The 12569-nt window shown below is 24.9% G+C and overlaps 1 protein-coding gene across 1 annotated transcript; it reads left to right on the forward strand.

The window, feature by feature from the left end:
* Positions 1–326: 326 nt before the first annotated feature.
* On the forward strand, positions 327–4628 carry LOC145830007 (uncharacterized). Its single transcript, XM_082937898.1, has 3 exons — positions 327–443; positions 2186–2295; positions 4126–4628. Exons 1-3 carry the CDS (start codon positions 344–346, stop codon positions 4417–4419), a joined length of 504 nt encoding a protein of 167 aa, XP_082794024.1. The 5' UTR covers positions 327–343; the 3' UTR covers positions 4420–4628.
* The last annotated feature ends 7941 nt before the right edge of the window (positions 4629–12569 follow it).

Below are 12569 nucleotides of genomic sequence, written 5' to 3' on the forward strand. Positions count from 1 at the left end.
ATAAATAAAAAATAAATTTTATTTTTGCTATAAAACCTTTTAACGGATCTATAAACAACATTCTGTTTTGTTTTTACACTAAAGTGTGTTTTGTACATGTTTTAACATTCTAACGCTTTTTACTTTGATTTAAAGTTTTATTTTGTTAGCGAAAAATGTTTTAGCGCCCGAATTACTTAAGATAAAAATGTTTGTGTTTCTCAAATGCGAGTCTAAAATTTTCAATTACTTTTTCGTTTCGTGAATCAAAATATACTTATTTACAATTCAACTTGTAAGTTTATTAGTTTATCTACTTGTTTTTTCAATGCACTTTTTCACAAATTTCAATTTCTTCTCCAGGATGATGCAAATATCTGGACTCGCTTTCGGGATTATCGGCGCAATAATTTGCATTGTCTTGATTATGACGTGTTGTGCTAAATTCAAAAAGTGCTTCGGAAGTTAGTTTTTTAATTTTTTGAAACATATTTTAAAATAACTTTTAGATTAGTTGCCAAGTCATTATAGAAGTCTCATTTGAGCTAAATAACAACCTAGTGTGTTATTTAAGAAATATTTGTTTATTTATTTTTACCAGTAAAACTATTTGCATTATGTTTTTTCATTTCTTGTTGTTACATAATTAAAAAAAAAAAGGAAAAATTTAACTTCTATATTGTGTTATCCTCATTTTTGAATAAGTCTTAAAATGTTTTTGTTTCTTAAAATTTTCCAATAAAACTAACTAGTTCGAATCGAAACTCTCTAAGTTTACCAAAAAATAAGATATTTTACTAGATAGATGTATAATTTATATGTCAAACATTTTTTTCTAGTTTAGTATATATTTTAAATTTAAAAAAGGTTAACGGTACACCTTCATTTTGTAAGTTTGCTTTAGTACTTGTGCTTTTAGTTTGTTATACAATTTAAAAAAAAATATCACTCTAAAATCACTCTAAGCTAGTCTGGCTTTAAGCCTTTCCGACTTGGATACCTTAAATAACTGCTTAGAATTATTTACTGTTATTTTTTCAATTTTGTTTCAACTCATATTTAAAAAGCTTGCTCAGATAAAATGAACAAAACACTATTTGTTCCCTAATTTAACCCCAATTCATTCAGTGTTAACTGTATAGGTATAAAACTGCTAGTTTTTTTTTAACTTATTAAAACCATACAAATTTCGGTTACTTTAGTTTGTCGTATTAAACAAAAAGTAAAACTTAAAATAAAGTTTTATGCAAAAAATGTTGTTACTGTAAGAAAGCTTTTGAGTTATTTTTTGGTTAAGTCATTATCAATTTTTTGTTTTCTTACTTATTTTAACCAAAAAAAAATTTATTTTCTATTGAAAACCAACATAAAGTTAAATATTTTAAACCAATAAATACAAACGGAATTAATGTATATTTAACTTAAATTCAAATTTTGATTAAATCTGATTTAAATTATGTTCTTAATTTGAATCTTTAACGTAAAAGTATTGCTTAGTTAAATTACTTGTGTAAAAATTTTAAAAGTTAATGAAAAATATTTTAACCACAAAAAAGGTTTTAAAACAAGTTCATAACAAAAAAATTTTACAGATAACACATTTTAAAGTTTTTAATTGAACATATATAAATTCTTTGTAATTTTAACAATAAAATAACAAATGAAATCATTGGTAAAATATTTTTACTAAACAGTTTTTTTAAGCTTTTTTTTAAATAAGAAAACTAGTTTTTTCTTTTGTCGCATTTTTATTCAGTTTTAAATGGTTCTTAAATGTTTTTAAATGTGAAATATGTGATTTTTATGTTAAATAAAAATGCAAATTTTTACATCAAATTTTAACGGTATACTAACATAACACTTTTATTCAAAGCTTACTCTTTAGCTGCTATACTTAGTTGGTATTTTGAAATTACTTATTTCCCTTTTAAAAGTGAAATTTTGTCGACTATTTTAATCAATCCAAAATTCAATTATTTTTTTTTCTATAATCTGCATTCAAGTATATACTGTTTTTAAAAAAGATCAAGCAATAGTGTTAAATAATAATAAAATAATAATATTTAATAAATAATGAGTAAAATAGTGCTTTCTGTATTGCTTGAAATAGACTTAAAACATACCAGCAACTAAACTGTGAATCGTGATTTCTATTAAATAGTGATTTCACCAAATTACAAAAGTAACAATAAAATACTATCAACAGGAAGCCAATCAAACGTTTCGCCCTCAAGCGCGACATCTAACGGAATTAGCCACATTTCAACGCAACCCCCGAGTTACCAGGAATTCATGTCGGCCCAATCAATGTATGAGGTGAGGATAAAAAAATATATTTATTAAATATTTAAACAAACCTTAGAGCTCAGCATTTTTGTTGTTAACTCCATTAAAGGCCATACTCGATAAAATCTTGTACAATTACATAATATACAATTATGTATGGGGTGGGAATTAAATATTATATTTATAAAGTATTAACGTCACAAACCTTAAATAAGTCAAAATATAGTAATTTTACCAACATTCTATATGTTTTCATAATAATTTCTCTAAATTGTAAAACTCTTAGGAAAACCTTGAGATTTTTTTTACCAACAATAAGAAAGGATCGGTTAAGTTAAGATTTATAAATAAATAAGTTTGATATAAAACGTTAATATCAGCAATCTTAAAGCTTAAAGATTGTTTTAAACTATCCTAAAGGTTGTAATCGATAGAATGTTGTACGTGTTGTACATACACAGGTTTTTACAAACTTGTATCTTTGCACTATCGCACTAAAATAGTTTGTGTTGAAAAATTGCTTTTTTGTTTTGGCTAATTGTTATTTAAAATACGTAATTGTATTAAGCTTATGAACTCTCAGATTTATGTTTTGCTTAGAAAGACTGATGTAAACAATTCATTTATCAAATATGTTTTTGTTTCTACGGTTTAAAATCCCCATGCTTAAGTTCAAATCTTTGTGAAAAAATATTCGTGTTTAACTAAACTGCTTGTGTAGAAGTTGTTTTGAATTTTGACTTAATTAATAAGTTTAAAATGATACTGAACAGTTAGTTTCAAACCTTTTTTCATAAAGAAATGTAAAATATTTATTATAAATTAAGACACTTATTAATCGGTGTGTTTAAAATATTTTACCAGATATTTTCATTAGTAGCTGCTCAGTTTTGAATCAAGTGTATTTAAATATTGTAAATATTTAAATTAATTTCTGTATCAAGTGTGTTTACCCAAATATCTAACTATTAAAGCATACAGTAATAGTTAGTATAAAAGTTAATTTCTTATAACAAAGGAAGGAATTTTGTTTGTTTAGAACAGATAGAGTTGAATTAATACTTTTGATATCTTATAAAACCTTGTTTCTTTCAAGAAAAAAAATTGCCATGATTAAGTGTATTAAAGTTTTTCTAAAAAAAACCAATATCAAACTTTTTTTAATGAGAGCAGTTGATTGGCAAGTAGGAGATTTTTATTTAAATATAGTTTGTTTTGTAACGTACCTTTAACTAAGACATCATTAAATTTTGTGAAATAGTTGAAACAAGGCGTCAAATGTAGCGCATTTATAAACACGGTGTTTTAAGAGTGACACTTGGTAAACTTGATTTTATTTATAAACATTCAAGTGGCTCTCAAACACTTAACAAGGGTAAACGCGTTCGGTCGTGCGTAAAAAAATCGGTTTGAAAATAAATTTCCAATTTAAATGTTGACTTAAATAAATAACCCGGTTTCGGTGCTCCTTAAATAAGCCAGGAGTGTCGAGTGTTACAGACAAGTATAGCAAACTATTATTATTTATTTTGAAAAAGTTAACAGAAAGATAGAAAACTTAGAATTCTTTCTAATTTATTTTTGTTAATTTGACGAATACAGTGTGATTTACAAAAGAAAGAGTACATCGATGTAAAGTGTTACCGATATTTTTTGTGCAACTTAATAGCTTGTTTTTGCTTCCGTATTTTGTTAATCTTAATTTTATTTACATGACTACTTTAATTTTAATATTTTCAGGATTTTTTTACATATCGTTGTATATTTGTTTTACTACAAACACTTCAGTTAAAATTTTCTTTATGCACATCAGCTAATTAGTCTTGTTTTATGTTTTTTTTATCATTTATTATTTTCCAGGAGCCACCAGAATACTACAAGCTGTACCCGAACCTTTTGAGGGAAAACCCCACAAACGAAAACGCCCAGGAGTGCAACGTGATGACGTCACAGACGAACGAAGCGTTTGAAAGCGATGACGTCACAATACGAGTCGAAACTAGCATGACGTCACTTAATGGCAACCACGCGACCACGTCACCTAGCGACAATCGAACAACTATGACGTCACTCAGCGACAACTACGCGGTCACGACTGCACCGGGGGCCGTTGCAGTGAACAATTCGACTTTGGTGGTCACCGACGCCACGTGACTATCGGAAGAGGGAAATTCCCTGAAGAAGGAAAATTGAGGAGGCGATTGTGTGCGGGGTCGGAAAAGAGCAGAAACCATGATTTAATTTTTGTCTGTTTTATTTTTTGTTTGTTTATTGATTTAGTCAAGGGGCAGTTTTTGTTTATGAAAAGCACAAATAACTTAAAAGTATAAAAATAAAAATATGTTTTATTCGTTCTCAGTAGTAGCTTATAATTATTTATTGTAAAAATGTTACTTTAGCTTTCTCAAAAACTGATAGTTTTATTATAAGTTTTCTAAAAGTTTAAATTATAGTTTTTTTTCTCGTCAAATTGTATTAAAAAATATATTTTACAATTATTTTTTTTACTAAAGTTCTTATGCTTTGTTGCTTTTTGAACTAAAGATAACTAGATAAACAAAATTGGAAAATTTTATTTAATTTATGTTTAACTATAACAAAAACTTAAAAATTTTTTTTTTTTGTACGTTCGATCTTACTTAATTTAATTTTGTAAGTTTTATGAGTAAAAACTGTTAAAAAAAATCGAAAAAGTATAATGATTAATAAATTTTTTTCCAAATGTTTTTCTACATCAAGTTTTCAAACAACCAAAAACTGATTTTATTTTTTTTTATTGTTTGTTCTTTGCTCAAAAAAAAAAAGCGTTTACATAATAAAACATTTAACACACTTAAAACATTTATGTTCAAAGTTTTAAAAAAAAATCACTGAAATATTAACTTTGGTTCATAAAAGTTCTGAGTTTTATGTTTTTAAATAAAACAAGCGGAAAGTTTTATTGAAAACATTTATTGAAATATCTATAAAAACCGTGGTTTTAATCAACCGCGAAATAGTTTTTACGTAATTTTGAATTTTAACAGAACAGGTTAATTTCTTCTGCTTGAATTAAATCAATTAAATCGTTTCAAACTGCAGTCGAATTTGAAACTCAATAAGATAGTTAAACCAAATGCTTTGTAACTTAGTTTTCAATGATGTTATCATTAAATTTGAAAAAAAAGTTTAAATAATATAAAAAAAAAATTTTTGGGGGTGTTGTTTATTCAAGAGTATTTAGTTTAAGGCATTTATATTCTAAATTTGTTTATGATAAAGAAAAAGAAAACTCCTTTTTTTACTTTACATTTTAAAATTTCATCTCAAGCTATTGATAAGTTTAGATGTACTTTTTTACACACTGTAATTACTTTTGTTGTACTTTTAAAACTTTAAGTACAAAAAAAAATTAACTGATATCATAAAAGATAAATTTTACCTAAACTTAATTTACTTTTGTTGAACTTTTTTCACTTAAATAACAGTTTATAAGTTTTTAAGGAAAATACTTGATAAGAATATTTCCTTTTTTATTTTTTTAAGGCAGGTTTTTTATTTACTAACTTTACTTAGTTATTCAATAAACTTTTATGAGCTTTTATATACAGTTTACTAAAAGACTGTCTAACATATATTTACATATTAAAAAATAATTTTAACAATCTGAAAAATCTGATACAAAACATTGTGTTTTTATTTTTGCCTAACAGAGTCTTGTTTATCATTTTAAAAGTGTTGAGTTGTTTAAACAAAACATTGTTTTGTATTTCACTAAAATTTTTGATTAGGCTCATGACTTCTTTAACAAATAAATTTTATTTAAATTTATACTTGTAGGTTTTATTTTTTTAATCAAACTGTTTTTATTTTGTTACAAACCCGTCGGTAGCTGCATAATTTTTGTTGCTTGATTTTTTTTTTGTTAAAAAGTAGTAGATAATTTTTACTCAAACAAAACTGTCTCAATCTATTGCTCATAGTCAACACCATTTTAGTTCTTCCATGACTTAAGCTTACTTTGACGAATTTTAATTAGGCCGAAAACTTTTATCTGTTTTTATCAATATGCTACTAAAGAACAAATTTATTTAAATCAGTAACAATTTATTCTTGAGAGCAATGATGTTATATTATAAGTTCATGGCCGCTGTTCAAATTTATTTGAGATTTTTATGAATGGTGAAACAATTTACGTAATTTAAACAGAAAGTTTTTTTTTTTTACTTTTCTGCGTTGTTTTAATTTAATCGATATAACTGTCATAGAGTGCATTTTGAGTTGAAAACTTGAGAGTTAATCATTTAGTATTTCAAGTTTTTTATTGTTGTTTATCTAAAAGTTGTTTAATTTTTGTTTATGCCTGGCAGCTAAAGGTTTTACAAAAAAACGTGTTCAAATAAAAGTAAATTTAAAGGAAAATTGTATGCAGAAACACATTATAAAAAAAATCTTAAATCTTACTAAAGACTATAAAACCAAATGTATACAGTTATTTCATAAATAAGTTTTTGTTGAACAAAATAAAATTTTTCTAGAAATAGTTTTCTAAACTAACATAACTTAGTAAAAACAATTTTTCCAAATATATGTAAATTACGTAAAAAAGTAGAAAAAAATATAGTTATCTAAGTTCAGTAAAACTTATAGGGCTTATTTTAATCAAACTGTTTCGCTTTTGTTATAAACTTTTGGTAGCTGTCTGACTATTTTACATTTTAAAAACACTAAAATATGCTACCGTAAATTTTAGTTTTTACAGTTATCATACGGTAGATAGTAATAAAAAAAAATATTGAAAATCTGCGTATGAACTCAATATGTTTTTGGAAAATTTCAAGTGTATTACAAAACGTTTTGGAATTTTGTTTTACTAAAACACTAAAATATGTTACCGTAAAATTTTTGTTTTTATTGTTATCATTAACTAAAAATAAATAAAAAATGTTTAAAGTTTGCGTAGAAACTCAATATGTTATTTTACAACCTAAATGCTGTCTTAAATTATTTTATACATTTATAAACACGTAAAAACAAGCTTAATATAAATTTTTCGCTTTTTACTTAATATTTACATTAGTAAATTCTAATTGTTATTATATTATAAAAGCATGCATGTTAATAAAAGTTATTGTTCAATTAGTCACTCCACTAACTAAAACAAAATATCTTTTTTACTTTTCGATTAAAATACGTTAGACGTACGAAAGTTTCAACAATTTCAGTAAGATTGAAATTCTCTTTTTTTTAAACTTGATTTATTTTCGAAATTTTCCAAACAAAAAAGCTGAAATCTGTTTATCACGTCAAAATTGTAAACAAGTTAAAAATAATTTTACACATTTAAGTTGCTTAATGCGTCAGAAACTTTAATTTACATCAATATATTGAACAAACATAAATTGTCGCGTTATTTTAAAACATCAAGTGTTTTTAATCGCGCCGAATGTCGTCAAAATGGATTTTCTGAGATATTTTACTTTTTAATTTTGTTATTTTAAGAAACAAATTTGCACTGTTTCAGCGCGAAACGGATTTTCAAACTGTATTGTAATATCCAAAAAGGAGATTGAAAATTGAAGTTTGTTCATTCAAATATTAGTCTATCCGAATAAGAAATTTTTAAATCCGCTTTGCGGTGAAAAAAAGTAATTGTGTTTCTTAAAATAATGATTTTAATATTCAATTTTTCATATTTTTTTATAATTATAATTTTCAATTTCTTTTTTTTGATAAATACGCTCTCAAATTTGTTTTCAGCTATATATTTTTTTTGTCCTTGTAAAGGTATTTAAACTAAGCTGGTCACGTGTTTAGGCGGGTTTTTTTCTAATTTTATGTAATTCAAGTCAATCTTCAATTTTTTAAGTATTAATTACAGTTGAGTTTAATAACGGATAGAAGTATTAAAAGGTTTACTTTTTTTTGTACGTAGTTTACACGTTTTGGTGTGTATTTTTTTTATAAACTTAAAAAAAATCAAAGTATAACTAAACTTTAAAGTTTTACTAAATACGAATATATTTCAACAAATTTTCATCAGTGTGTTACAATTATTACAAAGTAAAGATTTTTTTCAACTTGGATAGCTTTATAATTGCATTAGATATTAGTTAATACAGCAAAACACAAAAAAAAAAGTAGTTTAAACTCTAAATAAACAAAATCAAACATAACTTAAGAGCATTAATTAACTAAACAAGGATATCATCGACAAAAGCAATGGCGAAAATCTACAGAACCAAAGCCTGGACTTTCATATGCCATGAGACAAGCCCAAGTTTATTAGGATAATGAATAATCAAATTTTCTCTGCTTACATAACTCTGGTTAACTTAAATGAATTTATATGGCTTCAATTTTGATCGGATCAAAAATATTTGCTACAACTTCTTAATATTCTGTGTTTTTTAATTAATAATATATTTAGAATATTAAAAAGTTGTTACAATAGTTTTTACGTGATCAAAATTGAAGCTATATACATTCATTTGAATAAACCAAAGTTATGTAAGCAGGAACAGTTTAATTGTTCATTATCCTTGTGTAATCAATTAGTGCTCTTATGTTATTTTTAATTATTTTTATATAGAATATTAATTATTTTTTTGCTTTGTATTTTGCTTGATTAACTAATTTATAATGCAATTATAAGGCTATATAAGTTTAAATATTCTTTATTTTTTTATAATTGTAACACACTGATGAAAAATTGTTGAAATATATTTTTGTTAAGTAGAAGACCTTGTTTGTTTTTAATCAAGTACAATAGCAGACTAATGTTTAATATTATAAAGCTTCTACATATATGAACAAAAAACTTTTTAACATTACAAGTTTTTTGTGTTTTTTATTCAATATAAACTTTTTATTCATTTGAAAGGTGTAATTTATAAATATCACTCTTGCTTTAACTATGTGGTAACTAACTTATTTATAAATATAACTTGTTTCGGTTAAAATTAAATCATAAAATAACATATGAGCTTTTGTTATTTTTTTATTAAGATTCTTTGAGTAGCATAAAAAAAGCGAAAATTCTTTGTTTTCTCATCTTTTTATAACTTTTCTATTTGTTTTTTAGTATTTATAACATGTTTCACAAAATATCTTTTTGTACTATGTTTGATTTTCCTAGTAAATAATTGAAAAAGTTTGGTATAAACACAAAAATATTAATAAAATCAACGTAAGCTAGATAATAAGCTTGTGTAAAAACTTAAATAGGGATTAAAAAATTTAGCTATAGAGTTTAAAAATTAGTTAATTTTATAAAAATAGAATCCATAAATTACGTACACTGTTTATGTTTGTCAAGAATTTAAATATACACCCAAAGAGTTAATAAAAACAACTTTACTAAAAATATTTTCACGAAAACACTTTTTTCAACCAACTGAAACAAAATTAATTAGTTATACTTTAAATTTAGTGGACATAAGTTTTAAAGAAACATTGTAAAAATTTTTTAAATTCTTTTGTCTTATGATTAAACATTTAAAAATACTAATATTTTCAACATGAAATTATTAACAACATTCGGAGTCAAAATGTAATCAATATCTTTACTTGTATTTTCTGGTAAAAGTTATTGTTTGAAAGTGATATGTTTTTATTTAGTTTTATTAGCAAACACAGTAAGGAAAAATAATGTTTGCTAAGAACAAATTTATTAAGACAAAGTTTAGATTTTAAATTCAGTGTTGCCGAATGTTTTAAGAAAAGTTTTCCAAGTTTTTGTAAGTACACGTTTTTGCGTTTATTTTTAGTTTACTGTTAGGTTTAAGTTAAAAACAGTGTTAAGTATTATAACAATGTTTAAAATATACAGTAAAGCTATTTTAAACTGATGATGACAAAAATTTTTTATACGGTAAATTTTTCGTGTCAAATGAAAATTTTACTACTAAAGATGTATAAATTCCAGGTTTTTTAGTAATTTTTCTAAAAATTTCCAGTCTCTTTAGCAATTTTTGTTTAAAACTCCAGTCTTTTTAGTGATTTTTGTTTAAAACTCCAGGCTTTTTAGTGATTTTTGTTTAAAACTCCAGGCTTTTTAGTGATTTTTGTTTAAAACTCCAGTCTTTTTAGTGATTTTTGTTTAAAACTCCAGGCTTTTTAGTGATTTTTGTTTAAAACTCCAGGCTTTTTAGTGATTTTTGTTTAAAACTCCAGGCTTTTTAGTGATTTTTGTTTAAAACTCCAGGCTTTTTAGTGATTTTTGTTTAAAACTGCAGTCTTTTTAGTGATTTTTGTTTAAAACTCTAGGCTTTTTAGTGATTTTTGTTTAAAACTCCAGGCTTTTTAGTGATTTTTGTTTAAAACTCCAGGCTTTTTAGTGATTTTTGTTTAAAACTCCAGGCTTTTTAGTGATTTTTGTTTAAAACTCCAGTCTTTTTAGTGATTTTTGTTTAAAACTCCAGGCTTTTTAGTGATTTTTGTTTAAAACTCCAGGCTTTTTAGTGATTTTTGTTTAAAACTCCAGGCTTTTTAGTGATTTTTGTTTAAAACTCCAGTCTTTTTAGTGATTTTTGTTTAAAACTCCAGGCTTTTTAGTGATTTTTGTTTAAAACTCCAGGCTTTTTAGTGATTTTTGTTTAAAACTCCAGGCTTTTTAGTGATTTTTGTTTAAAACTCCAGGCTTTTTAGTGATTTTTGTTTAAAACTCCAGGCTTTTTAGTGATTTTTGTTTAAAACTCCAGGCTTTTTAGTGATTTTTGTTTAAAACTCCAGGCTTTTTAGTGATTTTTGTTTAAAACTCCAGGCTTTTTAGTGTTTTTTGTTTAAAACTCCAGGCTTTTTAGTGATTTTTGTTTAAAACTCCAGGCTTTTTAGTGATTTTTGTTTAAAACTCCAGGCTTTTTAGTGGTTTTTGTTTAAAACTCCAGGCTTTTTAGTGATTTTTGTTTAAAACTCCAGGCTTTTTAGTGATTTTTGTTTAAAACTCCAGGCTTTTTAGTGATTTTTGTTTAAAACTCCAGGCTTTTTAGTGATTTTTGTTTAAACCTCCAGGCTTTTTAGTGATTTTTGTTTAAAACTCTAGGCTTTTTAGTGATTTTTGTTTAAAACTCCAGGCTTTTTAGTGATTTTTGTTTAAAACTTCAGGCTTTTTAGTGATTTTTAATTAAAACTCCAGGCTTTTTAGTGATTTTTGTTTAAAACTCCAGGCTTTTTAGTGATTTTTGTTTAAAACTCCAGGCTTTTTCCAAATTTCTTAAACTCCAGTTTTTTGGCAACCCTGTAAATTGCAAATATTTTAAACAAATTATTTATTTTAACGTTTAAACTTCTAATACTTGTGCTGTTTACAAGAACTTTTTAAACTAATTATTCAAATAAATTTACCATCTCAAGAATTAGCAATAGTGTTAAAATTTATTCCAGATTTTTTATAAACATGGATTACTTTCCAAATCATTGTCTAAACACTGATTCCAATTTAATTATGGCAAATCTTTTCGAACAAAGTATGTTTTATTTTATGTTTTATTTTAATTACTTATTTTTAGTTTAAAAGCAAATATAAGTTTATATGTTTTCTTTATAAAGTATCAAGAACTTTGAACGAAGTTTAGAAAGAACATTTATTTATAATTAAATACTTTTTATAACTTATTAAACTTAATAAACTGAAATTTACTTTATTATGACCAGTAGAGTTGCCCCTCAAAAATGAAAACTTTAAAAGTAAAATTTAGTAAACTTGGTAAAATATTTTATAGGTGGGAAACCACATGAATAGACAACACAAAAAAAAAACTAGCTTCCTACCGTCACGCTATTTACATTTTTCTGAAAACAACCCCTTTGTAAATTGTATGGGACCTTAAAATTTCGACAATCGAGTTTTTGCTGAATTTTTTTTTACATGAGCAATCGTCATAAAAACACATTCAACGCGTTTTCAGACAATTTGAAGTAAATTTCTTACAAGAATTTCTTGGTTTCTTCAAAAATCTTTAAAATAACGAAAAGTTATAAAAATATACATAAAGTCTAAAAATACCTTAATGAAACTTTCTTCGAGTTGTCTGACGTGGAATGTGTTTTTATGATGATTGCTCATGTAAAAAAAAATTTCAGCAAAAAGCTCGAATGTCGAAATTTTAAGGTCCCATACAGTTTAAAAAAAAGGGGTTGTTTTCAGAAAAACGTAAATAGTGTGACGGTGGTAAAGGCTTTGGATTTTTGTTTAGTTTTTTAAGTGATTTGCCACAAAAAGTTAGAATAAGATAGTTCGGGGCAACAGATTCACCCAAATGAACAGTTTTTTTTAATCAAGTAGTTACGAAATAAAGTTTGAAAAACGCTTATTGTTATTACAT

The sequence above is a fragment of the Thalia democratica genome, chromosome 2 (genome assembly GCF_965202585.1).
Source record: "Thalia democratica chromosome 2, ktThaDemo2.hap1.1, whole genome shotgun sequence".
Classification (NCBI taxonomy): domain Eukaryota; kingdom Metazoa; phylum Chordata; class Thaliacea; order Salpida; family Salpidae; genus Thalia; species Thalia democratica.